General features: G+C 45.2%; 2 protein-coding genes across 2 annotated transcripts; both read left to right on the forward strand.

Annotated features, from left to right (window-relative positions):
- Positions 1-7,977: 7,977 nt before the first annotated feature.
- Positions 7,978-10,432, forward strand: LOC147621908 (uncharacterized). Its single transcript, XM_086823636.1, has 3 exons — positions 7,978-8,097; positions 8,218-8,563; positions 8,645-10,432. The coding sequence occupies exons 2-3, from the start codon at positions 8,224-8,226 to the stop codon at positions 9,994-9,996; spliced, it is 1,692 nt and encodes a 563-aa protein (XP_086679762.1). The 5' UTR covers positions 7,978-8,097; positions 8,218-8,223; the 3' UTR covers positions 9,997-10,432.
- A 3,807-nt stretch (positions 10,433-14,239) lies between these two features.
- On the forward strand, positions 14,240-15,954 carry LOC147621909 (uncharacterized). Its single transcript, XM_086823637.1, has 2 exons — positions 14,240-14,370; positions 14,452-15,954. The coding sequence occupies exon 2, from the start codon at positions 14,769-14,771 to the stop codon at positions 15,801-15,803; it is 1,035 nt and encodes a 344-aa protein (XP_086679763.1). The 5' UTR covers positions 14,240-14,370; positions 14,452-14,768; the 3' UTR covers positions 15,804-15,954.
- The last annotated feature ends 8,596 nt before the right edge of the window (positions 15,955-24,550 follow it).

Raw genomic sequence — 24,550 nt, forward strand, 5'->3', positions numbered from 1 at the left:
TGTAAAAGGAAAGAATATTTAGAAGACAGATACAAAAGAAAACAAGAAATTGTATACAATAAATAATTTTTAACACATACCTCCACCTTTGGTTAATGTGTCGAGCGCGTTAACCTCTTTGGTGTCAAGTGTGTCCTTTGGTGCAACTTGGTTCTTCTTTTTAGTCAGGCAAGATTTAGCATAATGTCGCATCATCTTATACCTATAACACTTGACAATAGACAGCTTGGATACGATGTCATTGGTCGGGCTATGCATGTCAGATACTTCCACAGTTTTAACTTTCTTAATATTTTTGTTCATTCTAGACAGACGTTGTTTAATCTTTCTTTGAAAGTTCCCGATGCTCTCGTTCTTGATTCAAAAGAAATATGGAGAGAATCAAGGTGTTCTTGAATAGTAGGATGGTGCGGATATTTGCCCATTTCCTGACAATTGAAAGGAATAAGAAAAATTAAAACGAAAGAAAATATTTTTTGACAATCCCCATCATACTTTATGGAAAAGAATCTCATGCACATATAGCTAGTTTGGATTTCTTCCACAAATTTTAGAGCTTACCTCAAGTGGAATTTTGAGACTTAAATCAAATCCTTGTGAATAATATTATTTTCTAAATCCTCATGAAGGGTACCGACTTAGGTGTTGCACAGTGCAAGGGTGCTGATTTAGGTGTCGCACGGATGGTGAATTGAGCCATGGTGTGTGGACAGATCTCATTATTATATTCACAATATTTTGTGGCTGTATGATGGCGTTTGATATTATTTTGACATCATTGTGATGTGTGTGTATGCGTGCATGCCAATTTATTGTACAGTGTGCGTGCGAGCACTAGTTGATTTATTTTGTAATATGCATATGTGCACAAGTTAGATTATTGTGTTAGAAAATTGTGCAAACCTTAGAAGGCTTGAGGACAAAGCCTAATTAAATGGCAAAATCCAAATATGGATGTGTACTCTATTTTTAGGTCAAAGCCTACTTTTGGAATATATCACAAATACCCATAGGAGAAGAAGCCACTCTTGTTGGGGGGGAGATTGCACCCAGTCTTGTGTTTTTGATCTTTCATGCTTTTGATATATGCTATGATGTTATGGTTTAATTTCTTTTATTATTGAATTTGTGGAATACTTTAATATCCATGTACCATGGTCCTGTAATAAACAATCAATTGACATCAAATCAATCAATCCTAACACGTTCATGAGATATAGGCATCATTATCAAAAATATAAATCAAATACCAAAATGTCACCAAATACACGTGGGAGTCCACCCACACATGGAAATCCATCCATTACTGACTAATAAAAATACTTGGGTGTACTCGTGAAATAATAAATGAGCATGACTATCATCCATCAAATAACATGGATTATAACACCTTTGCAAAACATGAGATAGATGAAAGGGGGACCATTCTACATGCTCGTTGGTAGGATTGGTCCATGGATGAATGGTGAATATGTGGAACCTTCAGTCCAATTGTACTTCCTAATGGAATCATCATAGGGACAATAGGAAATCCCTGCCATCACGAGGACAACTAAACCAAGGGCAAGGAATTGGAAGAAATGTTAGACCCATAGGAGCTAGATTATATAGGGAAGAGGAGATGCTAGTAGACCAAGTGAAGGCTCAAACACCAATATCTTCTACCATTGCCAAGGGATAGTACGACAAGTAGTGCCCAATGTAGAAATTCATGGATTTCTAGGCCTCATGTACCATCTACACTTGACTATCCTAACCCATATGGTTGGGTTATGCAACACCACTAGCTTATGCAACACAGAGGGTAGCGAATCAGCATAGAGCATAAAAAGCATGGGAGAAGTATCAATCTGTGACTTCAATGCATGCATGAAGTATCCAAAATCTTCCACCTACATCTTTGGAATTGTACAATTGTTTCTCTTTTGGGGATATGGATCCACCTACATCTTTAGTGTTAGTCCAATCTCCCTACTCTTCAATCCCTTCAATAGTTGTACAATTGGTGTAGTAGGGATGATGAGTTTAAAAAATAATGTAGCCTTTGTCCACCTTATTGTTCCCCTTCTCTTGCTCGTTCTTGGCCTCTTCTTGCCTTTCCTATTCTCTCCTTGCTTCTTTTGTTTGTCTTAGGTGCCTAGTCTTACTTGGCCTAGGCTTCTGGTGCCACCTTTAACCTCTCTTGTTTTACTTTATAGTATCTTTCTTGAGCTTTCTTTTCAGGATTTGATGTCTTTGTTGATGTCTAGATTCCCTCTCTTCTTCTTTTTTATAAATTAGAAATATCACTTTTACATTGTATGATAACAATACAAGCACTTCTACATATGAGGAAGTAACACTTCTAAAGAAGTGTGCCAATATAAAAACTAGTGATTCTTTGGAAATTTGAAAAGTGGTCTAGAGAGCAAAAATTTGAACAAAACTTATATTTTTTCCTATTTTAATAAATTCTTGCACCTTTGCTCCAGGCATTTTGTTATTATAATCCACTTGATGACATTGATGCACTTGACCTAACTAGTAGTTGGATTGAATAACGTAAAGGCACATAGGCACAATCAATGCAATCATGGTTGCTTAAAGAAGAAGATCAAGTCCTATGTTATTGGATGGAACCTTGAAACTCCAACCATAGTTGGGGCAGCTAGTACATCTATTAATTTTGCCCTAATTGAATCCAATAAACAACTCCAATCAGTCGTCCACTAAACAACTACAATCAAGGGGAGATAAGGGAGATGGAACCTGTAGTCCAATTGGACTTCCTCATGGAACCATGACAGGGACAATAGGAAAGCTTGAACCATCACGGGCACAACCAAACCCTTTGCCAAACCAAGGGCAAGGAATTGGAAGCAACGCTAGACCCATAGGAGCTAGAGTATAATGGGAAGAGGAGATGCTAGTAGACCAAATCAAGGCTCTACTTTAAACACCAATATCTTCTACCATTGCCAAGGGATAGTACCAGTAGTAGTGTCCAATGTAGCAAGTCATGGAGTTCTAGGCCTTGTGTGTGATCTACACTCAATGGCATACTTTCCTAATCCATATGGTTGGGTTATGCAACAACACCAGTAGCTTATAAAACATAGAGTGTAGCGAATCATTGTAGAGCATAAAAAGGATCGGAGATGTATGAATCCATGACTTCATTGCATGCATGAAGTATCGAAACTCTTCCACCAATGAATCCTTTTTAAACTTTCTTTTAATCGGTGTATTTTTCGCCCAAATGAAACGTCAAAGAATATACTCGAAGTAGCTATTTTCCATGATATCCCACACTTCCTCCAATTCTTAGTCTTAAACCAACAAGACAGCGAAACCCATCAAAAATCAAGCTGATTACACCTATATTGCTTTTTGTCCATTTTTAGTTTTGATTGTGTGGGATATTGTGTTTATAGCAAACGTAAAATTTGCATTATGTGGGATGTGGACATTATATAGGTATGTCTTCTATGTGTATGGCGCCGGTGTGATTGAAGGTTATAATAATGTCCTCTATGTGTGTGGGGGTGTTACAATTTCAAAAGAGTAAAGTTAGCCTAGCCTACCACCATGGAAGACAAGAAAGAGCGTAAAGTTAGCACAGTAGTGGGGCTAGAGGAGATAGAGGATGCCTAGGGCAGTGCTTTGGGGGTGGGGATAGTTCTTCAGAGTCACCACCACATCATGGTCATATATCATATTGTGATATCACAGATGTGGGTGGCATAGTTGATGACTCTCGTGGGAAGGAGGTGGTAAACTACTTGCGCCAAGTAGTTTTTGCACACTATAAAGACTGCTTTATACATTGTAAGTAGCAAAGGGAGAGCCTAGTGGATGATTGCATGATTGCATTAAAGCTGTCCACAAGAAGTATCCTAATCCTCATGAGACCAAAGGTATAACAATAGATGGGCGTGACACAAAATCAAAGACATACTTAAGAATAGGAGGTCTCTAGTAAGGAGACATGCAAAGGAGGAGAAAGCCCAAATAGATGCCGGTCAAAATGGACACGGTAAGCCATCATAAGGGTGAGTGGAAGAAAGTCAAGAATGAGCTCTTACAAGGAGTAGTGAACCGGCAACAAAGAGAAGCGCGGCGAATACAAATGGGAGGTCGAGTTTGTATGTATAGTGCAGCTTCATGTCTTTTCTTTGTATTCTCTCTATTTGAGTTCTGTTATAATGTTTGTCTTGTGATGTAGCATGACATTGTGGGTACAGATCCTACCCCAGAGCAGAGACTGGCTACCATCGTCGCCACAGTAGAGGAGATACATGGGATTACCTTCACGATGAAGGGATCATCTCTGAGACGAACAATACAATCGGGCAAGGAGAACAGCATTGCAGGTAATACTTTTTATTTTTATTTACAAAACATGTTTCGACCTTTATAATACTTTCTATTTTTATTTATATATATCTTCACTTTGTGTAGGCACAAGATGGACAAGATGACTCAGCGAGCGATGACTCCTCTGAGTAGTCGCTCGCTAGTTTTTCTTCATGTATAGTTTTGGTTTATGCAACTATGTTTCTCTTTCAAGCCTCATGTGGCTACCATCATCTATGGACAACTTCTTGGATATAAGATAAAAATTTTCATCTTCTTTATGTATCTATGTTTTTATTCAAGCCGTATGTGTATTTTTTGCCCAAATGAAACGTCAAAGAATATACTCGAAGTAGCTATTTTCCATGATATCCCACACTTCCTCCAATTCTTAGTCTTAAACGAACAAGACAGCCAAACCCGTCAAAAATCAAACTGATTACACCCATATTGCACTTTGTCCATTTTTAGTTTTGATTGTGTGGGATATTGTGTTTATAGCAAACGTAAAATTTGTGCATTATGTGGGATGTGGACATTGTATAGGTATGTCTTCTATGTGTATGGTGCCGGCGGGTTGGAAATTATTGTTATGGCAAGCAAGGATGCCTTTTGTGACCAAGGGCATCTATAGTTGCATTTTCCTTCCCTGATTTATACTTAATATCAAAATCAAATTCTTGTAATATTTTGCATCCGCCTCCCAACACATATTAAGGTTTCTATGGGTAAATATCTACTTTAGATATTGTGCTCAATCACATTAGGCAAAATTTGGACTCACAAAGGGCCCCGTAAGAAATGCTATGTCAGCTTTTTCTTTAAAAATGGGCGGATGGTTAAACTTTTGCAATAGAATCAAAACTTATTGGAGATAGTAGATTGGGAATGTACACTTCGAGATCTTACTGGGGTTATAGAGTTATAGCTTACTAGTTCATTGCACACTAGCCTTTGCACAACGTGAGATAGATGAAAGGGGGGGCATTCTACATGCTCGTTGGTAGGATTGGTCCATGGATGAATGGTGAATATATGGAACCTTCAGTCCAATAGGACTTCCTCATGGAATCATCATAGGGACAATAGGAAATCCCGGACCATCACGAGGACAACTAAACCAAGGGCAAGGACCCATAGGAGTTAGACTATATAGGGAAGAGGAGATGCTAGTAGACCCAGTGAAGGCTCAAACACCAATATCTTCTACCATTGCCAAGGGATAGTACGACGAGTAGGGCCAAATGTAGCAGCTTATGGAGTTGTAGGCCTCGTGTACCATCTACACTTGACTATCCTAACCCATATAGTTGGGTTATGCAACACCACTAGCTTATACAACACAAAGTGTAGCGAGTCAGCATAGAGCATAAAAAGGATGGGAGAAGTATCAATCCGTGACTTCATTGCATACGTGAAGTATCCAAACTCTTCCACCTACATCTTTGGAATTATACAATTGTTTCTCTTTTGGGGATATGGATTCACCTACATCTTTAGTGCAAGTCCGATTTCCCTACTCAATCCCTTCAGCAATTGTACAATTCGTGTAGTAGGGATGATGAGTTTAAAAAACAATTTGGCCTTCGTCCACCTTATTGTTCCCCTTATCTTGCTCTTTGTTGGCCTCTTCTTGCCTTTTCTATTCTCTCCTAGCTTCTTTTGTTTTGCTCCGGGTGCCTAGTCTTACTTGGCCTTGGCTTCTGTTGCCACCTTTAACCTCTCTTGTTTTATTTTATAGCATCTTTCTTGAGATTTCTTTTGAGGATTTGATGTCTTTGTTGATGTCTAGATTCCCTCTCTTCTTCTTTTTTATAAATTAGAAAAATCACTTTTACATTGTATGACAACAACACAAGCACTTCTACATATGAGCAAGTAACACTTCTAAAGATTCAGTGTGCCCATAGAAAAACTAGTGATTCTTTGGAAATTTAAAAAGTGGTCTAGAGAGAAAAAATTTGAACAAAACTTATATTTTTTCCTATTTTAATAAATTCTTGCACCTTTGCTCTAGGCATTTTGTTATTATAATCCACTCTACAAAGAAAATATAAAAAATGTGGCATTACACTAGCCTAGTCAAGACTCTATCTTATCATGGAGTGCCCATAGAAGCACTCCAATTCTTTGTCATCAGGAGTGTAGTGGTAGTGAGGATTTGTCAACCATAAGCCAAGAAGAGAGTATTGATTTAGGGAGCGAGGCCAAACTTCAAACTAAATCCACCCAAGTTGTTGAAACTATAGCCTCACCACACCAACTATTGCATGGGCATGGTCTTCAAACCAAATGGTTGAAATTATAGCTGATTGGCACCAGCTACCCCTATTACATGGACGTGGTCTTGTAAACATGGTGAGAACCATAAAAGGTCCAATGTTGGATCAAGATGACATTGATGCACTTGACCTAACTAGTAGTTGGATTGAATAACGTAAAGGCACATAGGCACAATCAATGCTATCATGGTTGCTTAAAGAAGAAGATCAAGTCCTATATTATTAGATGGAACCTTGAAACTCCAACCAAAGTTGGGGCAGCTAGTACATCTATTAATTTTGCCCTAGTTGACTCCAATAAACAACTCCAATCAGTCGTCCACTAAACAACTACAATCAAGGGGAGATAAGGGAGATGGAACCTTATCTCCGATTGGACTTCCTCACGGAACCATGACAGGCACAATAGGAAAGCTCGAACCATCATGGGCACAACCAAACCCTTTGCCAAACCAAGGGCAAGGAATTGGAAGCAACGTTAGACCCATAGGAGCTAGTGTATAAAGGGAAGAGGAGATGCTAGTAGACCAAGTCAAGGCTCTACTTTAAACACCAATATCTTCTACCATTGCCAAGGGATAGTACTAGCAGTAGTGTCCAATGTAGCAAGTCATGGCCTTGTGTGTGATCTACACTCGATGGCATACTATCCTAATTCATATGGTTGGGTTATGCAACAACACCACTAGCTTATACAACACAGAGTGTAGCGAATCATTGTAGAGCATAAAAAGGATGGGAGATGTATGAATCCGTGACTTCATTGCATGCATGAGGTATCCAATGAATCCTTTTTAAATCTTTCTTTTAATCGGTGTACTTTTCGCCCACATGAAACGTCAAAGAATATACTCGAAGTAGCTATGTTCCATGATATCCCACACTTCCTCCAATTCTTAGTCTTAAACGAACAAGACAGCCGAACCCGTCAAACATCAAGGTGATTACACCTATATTGCACTTTGTCCATTTTTAGTTTTGATTGTGTGGGATATTGTGTTTATAGCAAAACGGGATGTGGACATTATATAGGTATGTCTTCTTCTATGTGTATGGCGTCCTCTATGCGTGTTACAATTTCAAAAGAGCAAAGTTAGCCTAGCCTACCACCATACCATGGAAGACAAGAAAGAGCGCATTCTGTGGGATGTACGTAGAGTTGTAGCGTTTACCAGCAAAACCAAGGAAAAGTTGGTTGGCAGCCTTTGCGCAGCGCATACATGCTCGTTGTTGGTAGGATGAATTCTCTACTAAAAAGAGTGTCGGAGAGGCGCAGTGGAGTCTGTTATCGAATGGTGGTGGGGGTAGATGAAGAAACATCATAATATATTGTATTATATGTACATTAACGTAGGTTGACAAGTCCCAGCAGACACCGCGCGCACTTAATATATATATATTCGCGGCAGGCTATACATGATCCTCAGCTAAACTTGCCACCAGTGGCCGCATTCATTGCTCGCTCTCGCTTGTTGTTGTTGTAAGTCAATACACTACTTCTCTTCGTGATTTTTTTTCTCTTGTTCTAACGTTAAATCGCGAGTGCATCGCGCCCTTGATGATGATTGTAAGCTTAATAGCTGGCCCTTCCGCTTTGCAGGCTATCATGGTGGTGATCATAGCGGCGTTTCTGCTCCTAATTTTGGCCAATGCGGCGGCGGACTCCCCTCCTCCTCCCTACAAATACGTCTCTCCACCTCCTCCTCCTCATCCATACAGATACGAATCTCTCCTCCCCCCTCCTCCTCCGCCTCATAAATACCACTCCCGTCCTCCACCTCCGTATGAGGATGAGTCTCATCGTCCGCCGCCGCACGTGTATAAGTCCCCGCCCCGCCCTCATGACGTATACGAATCCCCGCCTTACGGCGAGTTCAAAGCGGTGGTGAGAGGGAATGTATACTGCGACATTTGCAAGGACGGCAAGATCAAGAAGCCTCTCAAAGGTAACGCCACGCCACGATACTTAAGCACGTATATTAATTGTGCGGATCATGGAGATTGATAGATTGATAGAATGTGGGCAGGCGTGAAGGTAGGCGTGTTCTGCGGCAACGGCAAGTCGGAGGAGTCTTTTTATGGCACAACGGACGTAAGGGGCGGGTTTAGGGTGGAGCTTGCTGCATTCGACTACCGGAGAAGGGGCGGGGGAGAGTCTTGCCGGGCCAAGCTTATCTCGCCTTCCTACGCCACCTCCTGCACGCTGCCCACGAATCTCCATGGCGGCCAATCGGGCGCTCATCTCCACATCAAGTCAAGAACTGAACACGAGGTGGTGCTCTTGGCCGGCCCCTTCGCATACGCCTCCCCTCTCAAGTACGACATTTGCCATCACTCTGGCCACATGTACGGCACGCCACCGCTGTACCGGCCACCCTCGACTCCTCCGCACAAGTACCCTAAATATGAATCTCCTCCACCTCGGCCCTACGAGTACAAACACAAATCGCCACCTCCTTTACACAAGTATGAGTCTCGGCCACCTCCTTTACACAAGTATGAGTCTCCACCACCTCAGCATGAATTTCCAACGCCACGTCCGTATAAGCACGAATCTCCACCTCCTTTATACAACCATCATGAATCAGCTCCACCCCCACGTCCGTATTATAAGCATGAATCTCCACCCCCACGTCCATACAAGCATGAATCTCCACCTCCTTTATACAACCACCATGAATCTCCAGCCCCACCACGTTCTTATACGCATGAATCTCCACCTCCTTTATACAACCATGAATCTCCAGCCCCACCACATTCTTATAAGTATGAATCTTCACCTCCACGTCCGTATAAGTATGAGTCTCCACCTCCTCCCCCCCACAATTCCGAGTGTACTCTTCCTCCTCCTCACAAATATGAACCTCTACCTCCGCCCCCCCATGGGTATGAGTCTCCACCTCCTCATCCCTACAACTATGAATCTCGACCTCCACCCCCATACAAGTATGAGCATCAACCTCCTCCCATCTACAAGTATGAATCACCTCCTCCACCACCACACAAGTATGAATCACCTCCTCCGCCACCACCGCACAAGTATGAGTCTCCACCGCCTTCACCCTACAAGCATAAATCTCTACCTCCACCCCCATACAAGTATGAGCCTCCACCTCCTTCCCCCCACAAGTATGAAATGCCACCCCCATCCCCATTCAAGTATGGGTCTCCACCTCCTTCCCCCTACAAGTATGAAACACCTCCCCCATCCCCATTCAAGTATGAAACACCTCCCCCATCCCCACACAAGTATGAGTCTCCACCTCCTACTCATTACAAATATGAATCTCCTCCTCCTCCTCTCCCACACAAGTATCATTCTCCACCTCCTACTTTCTACGAGTACGAATCTACTCCTCCTCCCCATATACAAGTATGAGTCTTCTCCACCACCACCCTTCAAGTATGACCTTTGACATATCACCATTAGCACACACAAAAAGATAACCATTTTTATTGACGGGTTTCCATAAAAGATGACTTTTACAATTCGTGTGTACACGAATGAAAATATACTCCACCGCCTACTTTCTACAAGTACTCCACCTCAATAAAAGTACGAGTCTCCTCTCCATGTCTCCATCTCCACCCTTCAAGTATGAATATCCTTTAGCACCCTTGACATGCCATTATTAGCGCATGCGTGCGTGCGCACACACACACACAAATATTCCCTTCATAGGTCTTTCCTAAAAACAAGCCTTTGAAAATTTGTATTTACAGGAATGCAATACTTCTTCTTCACTTACTTGATAAAGCATTTAGTATTGGAAAGAGAAACACTTGGATTCAAAAAATTATGTGAGATATTTTAAGAGAACCACCCATGCCAAGTATACGAGATTTATATTTCTCTTACCAAGGTGCTTCTTTTCATGCATAAGTTCATCTTGTCAACTGCAAAAATAAGTTTATGCGCATCTCAATTTAACCATTATTCAAATATAAGATATTTAACTATGTAAGACTTTCTCATGCATATGAAATCTATTAGCATGACTGAGTACACACATAAAGAGCTTCACTATTACATACATACTCTTAGTTGTGAGAAAGATAACTCATGTATCCATCCAACACTTTTTTACAAATATTCTTGTGGGGCTAAACTTATGGTGGAGTCATTAAGAAATGTAAAATAAGCTTGGAACAAGTCAATCTCTTAAAAAATGCTAAGTATAAACAAATGACTCCCTCAGAAGATTGTTAAATGCAAAGCAAGCTCAAGCAGATGTCAACTCCATGGCAAAATCAAGCACAAGAAGTAAATACTAACTCCTTGTTCCCAAAGCCACTATTTTTGGTTTTCAGTTTTCATTTTAGTTTTTTTTAGAACTTCTTAAAGTGCGAGAGAAAAAATAAATAATATAAAATTTATGAAGTGTCAACAAGTAATTAAATAATATAACAAGTAAGTAAGATTCTATTTGGTATTATTCCTAATTTTTAAATATCATGCAAGTTAGTTTATATCTTTCTTAGAAAACTAAGTCTCCTCAATCTAAGAGTCAAAAAGAAATTAGGAGACCTAAGAGACAACTTTGAGACTAGACCTAGCATATTATAACGAAAAGAGACAACTTTGAGACTAGACCTAGCATATTATAACAAAAAGCTTAGCAAGCATTTCCTCACAAACTATACTGCTGGCCTTTTAAAATAACAAGACATTTTTTTCTCAAATTGTAAGATGTACCAATTGCAACTTTCGCTATCTTCTTGCTATGGACCCTACCAAAAAAGTTTAATTAATATGTATTCTTGCTATCTTCTGGTTATGGACCCTACCAAAAAAGGTAAGTGAATATATTTAAGAAATGTGTTAAAGCATATGATCACACACACACAAACATAGAGAGAAAGAGAGAGAGAGAGAGAGAGAGAGAGAGAGAGAGAGAGAGAGAGAGAGAGAGATTTGTTTCTATGAGGTGGCATGTGGATTCAGACTCTTCTTAGAATGTGAAATAGGAGATTAGTGCATTCAGAAGTGTGAATCACCTCCTCCACCACCACACAAGCATGAGTCTCCACCTCCTCCTCACTACAAATATGAATCTCATCCTCCTCTGCGGCGACACAAGTATCATTCTCCACCTCCTACTTTCTACAAGCCATTTCTTAGCCTAGGAAAAATATTTGAAATAAATTGGTTTCCGTAGTAAAAAATATTTTAACAAGGGCCAAGTCTAAGTTGTGCACATTTATTAATTTAAATTTGGCTAAGGTTATTTGGTCTAAATCTATAAACCATTTTTTGGCAATACCCAGTGGATTTGGGAAAGTAGAAAGTTGTAAACCATACATGGTATTTAATATGTGGAAAGTGGTAAGAGTTTTTGGGAAAAACAAGAGCACCTTATACTAGTATTGTGTACCTTGTATTGGAGAGGTGGAGAGAGGAAAGAGGTTTTAGGCAAAACAAATGTTGTGCACCACCTTGTATTAGTTAAAGTTGGTATTTTTGGCACATGCATTAGACTAAGTTCATTTTTGGAAAGATGTCAAAGAGTAGATTAGCAATCTGCAATCTTTGACAAATTTTAATTTGATTTGCAAAAATTTAACCATTATGGCATTTCTTAGAGGACTCGTTTTGAGTCCAAATTTTGCGTAATGTCCTAAAAAAGTCTAGATTTATATGATAAAGGATCCTAAATTTGACCATAAAGAACGATTGAAGGAACTATGTGACTTTAGAGAGAGATACTTTTCAGGAATCAATTGAAGTCAAAAGAGAAAAGTAAGTGTCTTGAAAAAAATCCTTGAAAATAAAATATAAAATTAGTAATTTAACATTATAAAATTCTTATTAAACCGTAGTTACCACCTAGAAATTTTATGGAGAGAGAGTAGCCATTTTTCTAGCTTTTAGTTCAAGAAAGGGCGAATATTAAATTAGCAAAGAAAAGGGTAGTAATCAAGGATTCATCTGAGACTTTAGATTTGAAATCCTTATCAAATTAACTTTTTTACACTAAAGGTATCCCCAAATCAAATTAGCCCAAGTTTTCCTCCCACCTCAACTCATCCCTCAAGGTTGTTGGATCAATCAAGTCTCCCTCTCCAAGGTAAGCACTTTCTTGCTTTCTTCATGGTTTCATATCTTGTTCCAAGCTTTCATGGAAAGCTTGGACATAGTTTTATGTGAGCTTCTCTCCCTTCCCCTCTCTTTCTGAGAGTGAAAAAGAAATTGGGACCTAAGAGACAACTTTGAGACTAGACCTAGGATATTATAACAAAAAGCTTAGCAAACATTTACTCACAAACTATATTGCTAGCCTTTTAAAATAAGAAGACATTTTTTTCTCAATTTGTAAGATGTACTAATCGCAACTTTCTCTATCTTCTTGCTATCGACCCTACTAAAAAGTTTAATTAATATATATTCTTGCTATCTTCTTGTTATGGACCCTGCCCAAAAAGGTAAGTGAATATATATAAGAAATGTGTTAAAGCATATGATCACACACACACACACACACAAACATAGAGAGAGAGAGAGAGAGAGAGAGAGAGGGAGAGAGAAGGAGAGAGAAAGAGAGAGAAAGAGAAAGAGAGAAAGAGAGAGAAGGAGAGAGAGAGAGAGAGAGAGAGAGAGATTTGTTTCTATGAGGTTGCATGTGCATTCAGACTCTTCTTAGAATGTGAAATAGAAGATTAGTGCATTCACAAGTGTGAATCACCTCCTCCATCACCACACAAGTATGAGTCTCCACCACCTCCTCACTACAAATATGAATCTCCTCCTCCTCTGCCACACAAGTATCATTCTCCACCTCCTACTTTGTACAAGACATTTCTTAGCCTAGGAAAAATATTTGAAATAAATTGGTTTCTGTGGTAAAAAATAATTTAACAAGGGCCAAGTATAAGGTGTGCACATTTATTAATTTAAATTTGGCTAAGGTTATTTGGTCTAAGGCTACAAACAATTTTTTTGCTAAGGTTATTTGGTCTAAGGCTATAAACAATTTTGGCAATACCACAGTGGATTTGGGAAAGTGGAAAGTGGTAAACCATACATAGTAATGGAGATGTGGAAAGTGGTAAGAGGTTTAGGGCAAAACAAGTGCACCTTATATTAGTGTTGTGTACCTTGTATTGGAGAGGTGGAGAGAGGAAAGAGGTTTTAGGCAAAACAAATGTTGTGCACCTTGTATTAGTTAAAGTTGGTATTTTTGGCACATGCATTAGACTAAGTTCATTTTTGGAAAGATCTCAAAGAGTAGATTCCCAATCTAAAATCTCTGACAAATTTTGATTTGATTTGCAAAAATTTAACCATCATGGAATTTCTTAGAGGGCTCGTTTTGAGTCCAAATTTTGCTTAATGTCATGTTGTATATTTTTTATTAATTCAAATAGAGACCTTGCACATAAAAATGTGTAGATTTATATGATAAAGGATCCTGAATTTGACCATAAAGAATGATAAAGATGACTTTTACAATTCGTGTGTACATGAATGCAAATATACTCCAACTCCTACTTTCCATAAGTATGAATCTCCTCCTCCACCTCAATAAAAGTACAAGTCTCCCCTCCTCCATGTCTCCATGTCCACCCTTCAAGTATGAGCATCTTTGACATGCCATCATTAGTGCCTGCGTGCACGTGTATAAGTCCCCGCCCCGCCCTCATGATGTGCCATACGTATACGAATCCCCGCCTTACGGCGAGTTCAAAGCGGTGGTGAGAGGGAATGTATACTGCGACATTTGCAAGGACGGCAAGATCAAGAAGCCTCTCAAAGGTAACGCCACGCCACGATACTTAAGCACGTATATTAATTGTGCGGATCATGGAGATTGATAGATTGATAGAATGTGGGCAGGCGTGAAGGTAGGCGTGTTCTGCGGCAACGGCAAGTCGGAGGAGTCTTTTTATGGCACAACGGACGTAAGGGGCGGGTTTAGGGTGGAGCTTGCTGCATTCGACTACCGGAGAAGGGGCGGGGGAGAGTCTTGCCGGGCCAAGCTTATCTCGCCTTCCTACGCCACCTCCTGCACGCTGCCCACGAATCTCCATGGCGGCCAATCGGGCGCTCATCTCCACATCAAGTCAAGAACTGAACACGAGGTGGTGCTCTTGGCCGGCCCCTTCGCATACGCCTCCCCTCTCAAGTACGACATTTGCCATCACTCTGGCCACATGTACGGCACGCCACCGCTGTACCGGCCACCCTCGACTCCTCCGCACAAGTACCCTAAATATGAATCTCCTCCACCTCGGCCCTACGAGTACAAACACAAATCGCCACCTCCTTTACACAAGTATGAGTCTCGGCCACCTCCTTTACACAAGTATGAGTCTCCACCACCTCAGCATGAATTTCCAACGCCACGTCCGTATAAGCACGAATCTCCACCTCCTTTATACAACCATCATGAATCAGCTCCACCCCCACGTCCGTATTATAAGCATGAATCTCCACCCCCACGTCCATACAAGCATGAATCTCCACCTCCTTTATACAACCACCATGAATCTCCAGCCCCACCACGTTCTTATACGCATGAATCTCCACCTCCTTTATACAACCATGAATCTCCAGCCCCACCACATTCTTATAAGTATGAATCTTCACCTCCACGTCCGTATAAGTATGAGTCTCCACCTCCTCCCCCCCACAATTCCGAGTGTACTCTTCCTCCTCCTCACAAATATGAACCTCTACCTCCGCCCCCCCATGGGTATGAGTCTCCACCTCCTCATCCCTACAACTATGAATCTCGACCTCCACCCCCATACAAGTATGAGCATCAACCTCCTCCCATCTACAAGTATGAATCACCTCCTCCACCACCACACAAGTATGAATCACCTCCTCCGCCACCACCGCACAAGTATGAGTCTCCACCGCCTTCACCCTACAAGCATAAATCTCTACCTCCACCCCCATACAAGTATGAGCCTCCACCTCCTTCCCCCCACAAGTATGAAATGCCACCCCCATCCCCATTCAAGTATGGGTCTCCACCTCCTTCCCCCTACAAGTATGAAACACCTCCCCCATCCCCATTCAAGTATGAAACACCTCCCCCATCCCCACACAAGTATGAGTCTCCACCTCCTACTCATTACAAATATGAATCTCCTCCTCCTCCTCTCCCACACAAGTATCATTCTCCACCTCCTACTTTCTACGAGTACGAATCTACTCCTCCTCCCCATATACAAGTATGAGTCTTCTCCACCACCACCCTTCAAGTATGACCTTTGACATATCACCATTAGCACACACAAAAAGATAACCATTTTTATTGACGGGTTTCCATAAAAGATGACTTTTACAATTCGTGTGTACACGAATGAAAATATACTCCACCGCCTACTTTCTACAAGTACTCCACCTCAATAAAAGTACGAGTCTCCTCTCCATGTCTCCATGTCCACCCTTCAAGTATGAATATCCTTTAGCACCCTTGACATGCCATTATTAGCGCATGCGTGCGTGCGCACACACACACACAAATATTCCTAATTTTTAAATATTTGGTATTATTCCTAATTTTTAAATATCATGCAAGTTAGTTTATATCTTTCTTAGAAAACTAAGTCTCCTCAATCTAAGAGTCAAAAAGAAATTAGGAGACCTAAGAGACAACTTTGAGACTAGACCTAGCATATTATAACGAAAAGAGACAACTTTGAGACTAGACCTAGCATATTATAACAAAAAGCTTAGCAAGCATTTCCTCACAAACTATACTGCTGGCCTTTTAAAATAACAAGACATTTTTTTCTCAAATTGTAAGATGTACCAATTGCAACTTTCGCTATCTTCTTGCTATGGACCCTACCAAAAAAGTTTAATTAATATGTATTCTTGCTATCTTCTGGTTATGGACCCTACCAAAAAAGGTAAGTGAATATATTTAAGAAATGTGTTAAAGCATATGATCACACACACACAAACATAGAGAGAAAGAGAGAAAGAGAGAGAGAGAGAGAGAGAGAGAGAGAGAGAGAGAGATTTGTTTCTATGAGGTGGCATGTGGATTCAGACTCTTCTTAGAATGTGAAATAGGAGATTAGTGCATTCAGAAGTGTGAATCACCTCCTCCACCACCACACAAGCATGAGTCTCCACCTCCTCCTCACTACAAATATGAATCTCATCCTCCTCTGCGGCGACACAAGTATCATTCTCCACCTCCTACTTTCTACAAGCCATTTCTTAGCCTAGGAAAAATATTTGAAATAAATTGGTTTCCGTAGTAAAAAATATTTTAACAAGGGCCAAGTCTAAGTTGTGCACATTTATTAATTTAAATTTGGCTAAGGTTATTTGGTCTAAATCTATAAACCATATTCTTGCTATCTTCTGGTTATGGACCCTACCAAAAAAGGTAAGTGAATATATTTAAGAAATGTGTTAAAGCATATGATCACACACACACAAACATAGAGAGAAAGAGAGAAAGAGAGAGAGAGAGAGAGAGAGAGAGAGAGAGAGAGAGAGAGAGAAAGAGATTTGTTTCTATGAGGTGGCATGTGCATTCAGACTCTTCTTTTTTTTTTTTTTCCGAGAAAAGATCCTTTCATTAGTTATGTAAAAAACGCCCGTAGGGCTACAAAAGATCTCTCCTGCTCCTAAGAGAGAGAAGAGCAGTGAATACATCATGGCAGCCCGGGAGACTCTCCCTAGGTGCTGCAAAATACAAGCATCAGTCTAAAGAACTGAGCGGCTAAATCATACAATAGGGGGGGGGAAGAGCTAAACAGGTGGCTTGTAGTGCCAACGGGGGGATCCCATGTGTAGGGTGTAGAACGGGCCGCAGCGCTAAGTGGTGTGAAAGGCCTGGTGCCGTAAGATCGCCTCATCCGAGTCTCCCCGGATGCGGTCGTACTGTCCTCGCAGGGTGTGAATCAACTCCTGCCAAATCCCCCGAACAGTCTCTGCTGGTGGCTCTAATCTCCCCTCAAAGGCCGTAAAGCACCGGGTCCTCCAGGTGAACCAGATGATGAGGCTGCTGAGGAGCTCCCATCGTAAATCCCTCTCCTGTGTCCAGCTGGCGGACGAGAAATCCGGTGCCGGAACCAGGCGAGGCTGGCCCCTAATAAATCTGATGGCCTGACTGCCCTGCTCCATCTCATAGCCCATAGCAGGCCCTGACGAAGTCGACCAAGCAGCGGCACCCCACGTAAACATACCCTCTGGAGAGAGGGGGGCCAGAATACGCAGCATCCGCAGCCAAATCTGCTGTGCCTGAGGGCAGTCCCAAAGGCAATGTCTCTGTGTCTCCATAGGGTGGCCGCATCGGACGCAGGCCGCCGGAAGACCGCTGTAAACAAGCCAAGTGCCAACTGCTGAGCCCCTGTGGGCAACCAGCCACTGAAAAGCCGAGATCCTGCGGGCCTGTCGACTAGCCCAGAGCCGAGCCCAGAAATCCTCCAGGAACTCCTGTGAAAGTCCCTGCAATCGCCAATGCCCCGCTGCCGCTGGAGAAACCGTCCTCCTCGCCGTCAAAATATGCCGTCCCAGCTGAACAGTATACTGGAAAAAGGTGATCTCTGTGGCCTCATGGGATGCATAAGGATCATGCCACTCGTACTCCCCGGGGTCCCACTGTAGCCGGGCCAAGGGGCGCGCTGCATATGCCCATATGCGCCAATCCGGGAGCACATCAGCAGGGTCGGGGTCAATATGCCACTTCCGAGAAGCGGCAGCCACTACCCGAATCCTCTGAAAGGTGCACTCTGCAACCAAAGGCGACTCCACGTCCACTCTCTGGAGTCTGCCCTCATCCTGAATCTCATAATATAGGCATCTGCCATCCTCAGTGCTAGCTCTGACAGCAATCAGGATCTCCAACTGTGTAAAGGCTCCCATCCACCGTGGGGCCACTGGCTCGAGAGGTGTGAACCACTCCTCTGTAAGTGCCTCATGAATATCATCCCTCATAATCAACCCCCCTCTGAAGTGACTCAGCCTCTCCACCTGGGTCTCCTCTGGTAGACTGCAGAAAGCCTGCCAGTCTCCAAAACTACGAGCTAGGCCTGCCCTGCTAAAGGTCCCCAGGCTAGACGAGGCCGAGAACCCAGCATATGACCCTGCTCTGTACGAACCGCTGGGCTCCAGATGAGCGGCTGCCTGGCCCGCTCCTCAACACAAGAAGGAGGCCGCTGAGAGAGCCCCGGTCTCAGCAGCTCCCAAGCTCTCAGGATACTCAAAGCAAATCTGTCCTCCCATCCTCTACTGAGGCCTGTCCTCCGCATCTCTATGAAGATCGAGCGAATCTCTGGTGCCCAAGTACCCCCTGCGGGAGGCGCCCGGGCCTGCAGTCGCTGCAAGAGGAGCTCTTTCCAAGGCTCAGCACCTGGAAGTAACCCCCAAACAATAAGCTTCCCCAATAAGGCTCTACTCTGATCGACTGGATCTATAATGCCCAAACCGCCCTGAGCCAGCGGAAGTGTAATAACTGCCCATGCAACCTTTGCCCGAGCTGGCTGACCGTCCCGCCCAGACCACAGAAAATTCCTGATCAGCCTCTGTACCTGGCTGATGCAAGAGCTCGAGAAAATCCAGCAAGACGTAATGTACCACATAGTCGCTAACAGCACCTGATTTGCCACCACCACCCTCCCAGCCAAGGATAGTCGAGCTGTACTCCAATACAATAGCTTCTTCTGAATGCTCAGAAGAAGCGGGGCAATCTGCTGCTCAGGTGACAAATCGAGGCCAATCTGGCATCCCAAATACCGCACTGCTGTGCCTGGAGGAATCCATCTAAAACCGGGGTCCGGGCTCCATGCCGGAGTGGGAGCACTACTGATCCAAAAGGCCACTGTCTTGCGCCAATTGATCAATGCTCCCAAAGCTGCACTAAAAACCTGGAGCGACTGCTTTGCCCGAATAAGATTGGCCTCTTGGCCATGCAAAAATAAGCCTGTGTCGTCTGCAAACTCAGCATCAAGCAAATCCTCCCCCCGGACTGGGAGCTGAAGTCCTCTCAAACCAACCTCCTCTGCCGTCAAATACATACTCATAGCCTCCGCAAAGAAGAGAAAAAGGAAAGGGGCGAGAGGACACCCCTGACGGACTGATCTGGTCAGCTCAAAACTCGGCCCCCGACCTCCTGCAATCAGCACCTGGCTGCGAGCTGTGGAATACAAAGCTGCCACCCCTCTGATCCATCCTGGCTCAAAGCCCAGGCGCAGCATAGTGCCCTCTAAGAATCCCCAATCAACTCTATCGTATGCCTTCTCAAAATCGAGAAGCATCACGACCAAGTCCTCGCCAAGAAACCTAGCTCGGGCCGTCGCCTCCCAGAAAGTAAAGATGTTGTCAAGGATACTGCGCTCCTTGACAAATCCTGTCTGAGTAGCATGAATCAACTCCCCCAGGAAGGGCTGGATCCTCAAACTCAAGGCCTTTGCTAAGACCTTGTAGACAGTATTGAGGATCGTAATAGGCCTCCAATGCCGAATGTCATCCGATACTCCCTCCCCCTTGGGGATAAGATAGATCAAGCCCTCTGAAAAGCTCTGCGGCATCACCCCAGTGTCCAAAACATGTTGAAAGCCCCTGCGGAGGCCTGGCCCCAAAAGGTCCCAATAGCGCATAAAAAAGGCCGGCGTCAGTCCGTCCTCCCCTGGGCAACTATGTCGCGGCAGGACCCTCAAGGCCTCGGCAAGCTCAATCTCTGACAGAGGCGCACCTAGAAGTGTGCACATATGGTCTGTGACCCTCCTCTGCACATGGGCCCACACAGTCTGTCTGCACACATCTCGATCCTCAGTGGCTGGCTCCGCTGAAAGCAGGTCACTATAAAAAGCAGTGGCAATGGCTCTGATCTCCCCGAGCTCAGTAGCTATCGATCCATCCGGTCTACCAAGCTGGCGAACTCCTGCTCGCGCATGACGGGGTGCAGTGATCTCAAAAAACTCCCCAGTCACTCTATCACCAATCTGCGCCCACTGAGAGGCCTGACGACGATAGTAAAACTCATGTCTCTGCTCCTCTACCTCTCTAACCTCCTGGCGTGCCTGGCTCAGCTGGGACGCCACCCACTCACATGCAGGCTGCTGCTCCTGAAGGCGCTGTAGCGAAGCAAGGCTGCGTCTCAGCCGTTGCTCCCGCTCGCGAATCTCTCCCAGTCGTGTCAAAGCTGCAGCGTGTAGAAAAGAGCTAAGATCAATGAGTCCCTGGGCACACTGGCCCGCTGCATCCTGGTCAGAGCACTGACTATCATGCCAAATCCTCTCAATGTCCTCAGCGAGACTGGGATCTGCAAGTACCCTCTCTGGGATCCTCAACTGCAAGCTGGGCTCCCGTGTCCCCTCCTCCAATGTCAATATAACTGGCGCATGATCTGAAAATGAGGTGCCAGCAAGAATGTCGACGGAGCCCCCTCGCTCCCCTAACCAATCGCCCACATAAAAGCGATCAATCCGTGATAGATTAGTCCCTCCCTGCCGGCGATCCGACCGAGAGAAACTAAGACTGTCCTGAGACCGGGAGAAAGTCCCATGCTGCCATGCATTAGTGATCCTCAGTGACATGCAAAATCGGTCCCAAGCTGCAAGCTCCGTGCCGTGCAGTGTAACATGACTGCCTCCCACCCTATCTGTCGGGTCCTCAAGCATGTTGAAGTCTCCCCCAACACACCAATGTGCGGCCTCTGGCAATGCATCTATAACCTGAGTCCAAAACTCTGCTCTGGCACTAGCATGATTGGGCGCATAGATGTTGAGCACACCCAATAGCTCATCATGCATCCTCAGAATGACATACTGTGCTCTACCAGGCACAATGATCCCTCGATCCACAATGGCCTGCCGCCATACATCTGCAATAACCATGCATACTCCTCCCTGTCCACCCAAAGGACCAAACCCTGCAGACCAAAAAGTGTCCCATCTACCACGCATCACCGAACCATATCTCCGGATCCTGCTCTCACCCAAGTGGTGCTCCTGCATCATCAAAATGTCAATGCTGCCACCAACCAGGCATCTCTGAAGCTCCTGCCTCAAGCAACCTCGATAGCGTATAAAGTGTGCTCCGCCAAGGCCCTGTACATTCCATGAGATGATCCTCATGGATGCCCTGCTGAGGTGGATGCTGTCTCAGCCGTACGGCGGGCCTTCGCAAGCGGCTTGGATGGAGAGTAGTCCCCATCCGAATGGCTGCGAATCTGCCCACCCGGTGTACTGCAAGAATCCCGGATCAGGCGCCAGTGGTGGCTGTGGCCCATGGCGACTGCCTCCTGCTCTGACAGAGAAACCTCGTGTATACTCACATATCCAGGGTCGCGCGCCAAGTCTGCCACTATGCGCACGACCAAATGCCGAATCCCTGAGGTATCCACACTCCTGGGATCCAAGAAAAAATGAGCCAACTCCCAAAGTCGGCCTATCACATCAGTCACCTCCAGATCGCTCATGTGGTGAGAAAACTCAACTGCTTGAGTCTTCAAAGTGCTGAGAGCGAGCTCTAGAGTCCACTCCCGATCACAAGGTCCACATAGAGGGAACGAGAAGGCCACCGCTGAGTCTAGTGCCTCCTCCCCGCGGGCCGGAGGTATCACTACATGAACTCGAATGGGTGCTGGCTCATGGGGGCCCTCTGCTCCAAAAAGCCGTGTAAAGGTATAATCAAAGGCCTCCGAGCGCTGTCTAATGCCAAGGTGACTCAGCCGACTGCGGATAGATGAAATCCGTGAGGCCCTAATCGGCATAGGTCTCCTCTGTGATGCTCGAGCGAGGTCAGTGCTCAGCGCTCTCCGGACTGCAGGTGAGCGCCAGGGAACTGCCAGGGTCTCCCGGGAAGGTGAGGCGGGCGGAGGGGGAGGAGGGGGAGGCGAGGGAGGTGGAGAGGGAGCCGCTGCCGAAACCGGAGCGGGGGCGGGAGGAGGCGAAGGTGGAGACGAGGCGGTGGGAGGGGATGGGGGTGGGGGGTGAAGAAGGGGGAGCTGGCATCTCCTGGTCCTCGATCGCTGCAGGGGTCTCCTCCTGAAGGGGAGCAAAGCTGTTCCTCACGGGAACCCAGTGAGGCTGAGACTGTGGCTGCTGCTGCAGCGGTCTCTGTGCGTGCTGCTGTGGCTGTCTCCCTCGGCGGCGCCCCTGTCCAGGCTGCGACTCCGAGGTCTCTGTGGCCTGAGCAGGTGTCCCTGAGGCAGCCTGCCGAGCCGAATCTGTGGGTGGGCCATCAGTAGCCTGCTGCTGTGGTGAGGGTCGAGGTCTCCTGCGAGGGCAGGCCTTGGCCAGATGACCGACCTGCCTGCAAATGAAGCACTGGTTCGGGAGCCCCGAGAACTCCACTCTCTGATCTATCCACCCCCCCCCTATCCTAGGTAGCTGAATGACCTTAGGAAGGGAGGAGATGTCAGACACCAACACTCTGACCGAAGGTAGCTCCGCTGCTCTGGCCACCACTGAAGCTACTGAGGGGCCCGTCTCTAGTACCGAGCCCACCAATGCTCCAAGCCTGGGGAGGAGCGGAAGATACTCCCGGCGGAGACCAGGGAAACAAACTGTAATATGGAAGAGGCGCTCTCCCTGCTCTGCCGCTCTGCTGGGTCAAATCCATGCTGCCAAGGTCTGAAGAAAGCTCGAGCACCCCTGATGTCCAGAGGACTCATGGCAAGGACCTTGGCAACGCTCTGGGCGGCCTCGAACTCGATCTGATAATGGCCCCAGCCCAGGAGTTGTACATCCAGGATCTTGCCCACATCTGCAAGAAGGCGAGCCTGAAGAAGATCCCTGATCTCCCCTCTGCTGGGGCGAGTGCCGACTATACGGCAGATGGTGGAATGAGCCTGGAGGCGTTCCACCTCTGCAGTGAGGCTCGCTTCCTCTTCCGGCGAAAGAGAAAGCCTGATGGGGATGACCTCGGTGGGGGCGGGCGAGGGAGCTGCGGGTGAGTCCCTCTGAGGCGAGGCGAGGGAGCTGCGGGTGAGTCCCTCTGCGGGTGAGTCCCTCTGAGGCGAGGCGGGAGGAGTCTCCATCAGAGTCTGAAGCTCAGGCGAAGGCGAGGCGAATGCGGAAAACCTGCAAGAAACGGGCTGCACCCAAAGAGGCGGAAGACCGGATGAAAATGAAGAAAAACAAAACCCCCTGGGGGTGAACAACACGAAAGAGGAGGGAGAGGGGGAAAACGAAGGAGAAGCCCTGGGGGGGGGGGGCGGCAACAAAGCGAAAGGGAGGGGAGGCGGGGCGCTGCTGAAGGGGGGGGGCGGGCGCGAACAGGCGGAAAGGAGGGGGGCGAACAGGCGACAAAGGGGAGGGGGGGCGAGCAGGCGAAGAGGGGGTTGGGGGCGAATATACGAAGAGGCGGGGGACGAATGGCGAGGAGGGGGGAGGCGCAGCAGCGAGGAAGGAGGGGGGGCGCAACAGCGAGCAGAGGGGAGCGAAGGCAGGCGGGGGGTGAAGAGGCGAACAGGCGGAGAGGTGGGAGGCGAATAGGCGACAGAGAGAGGGGGGGCGTGCAGGCTGGCGCACAATGCAGGGTGGAGGCGGGAGCTTCAGCGAGCTACCGGAGGCCTTGCATTCAGACTCTTTTTAGAATGTGAAATAGGAGATTAGTGCATTTAGAAATGTGAATCACCTCCTCCACCACCACACAAGCATGAGTCTCCACCTCCTCCTCATCACTACAAATATGAATCTCGTCCTCCTCTGTGACACAAGTATCATTCTCCACCTCCTACTTTCTACAAGCCATTTCTTAGTCTAGGAAAAATATTTGAAATAAATTGGTTTCCGTGGTAAAAAATATTTTAACAAGGGCCAAGTCTAAGGTGTGCAGATTTATTAATTTAAATTTGGCTAAGGTTATTTGGTCTAAAGTTATAAACCATTTTTTGGCAATACCACAGTGGAATTGGGAAAGTGGAAAATGGTAAACCATACATGGCATTGGATATGTGGAAAGTGGTAAGAGGTTTTGGGAAAAACAAGTGCACCTTATACTAGTGTTGTGTACC

The sequence above is a fragment of the Cibotium barometz genome, chromosome 29 (genome assembly GCF_041138505.1).
Source record: "Cibotium barometz isolate CiBa-2024 chromosome 29, ASM4113850v1, whole genome shotgun sequence".
Taxonomy (NCBI): Eukaryota; Viridiplantae; Streptophyta; class Polypodiopsida; order Cyatheales; family Cibotiaceae; genus Cibotium; species Cibotium barometz.

Coding starts and splice junctions, on each gene's coding strand:
- LOC147621908 (XM_086823636.1), top strand. CDS start 8,224: ATGGTGGTGATCATAGCGGCGTTTCTGCTCCTAATTTTGGCCAATGCG. Junction 8,564..8,644: donor GATCAAGAAGCCTCTCAAAG/GTAACGCCACGC, acceptor GAATGTGGGCAG/GCGTGAAGGTAGGCGTGTTC.
- LOC147621909 (XM_086823637.1), top strand. CDS start 14,769: ATGTACGGCACGCCACCGCTGTACCGGCCACCCTCGACTCCTCCGCAC.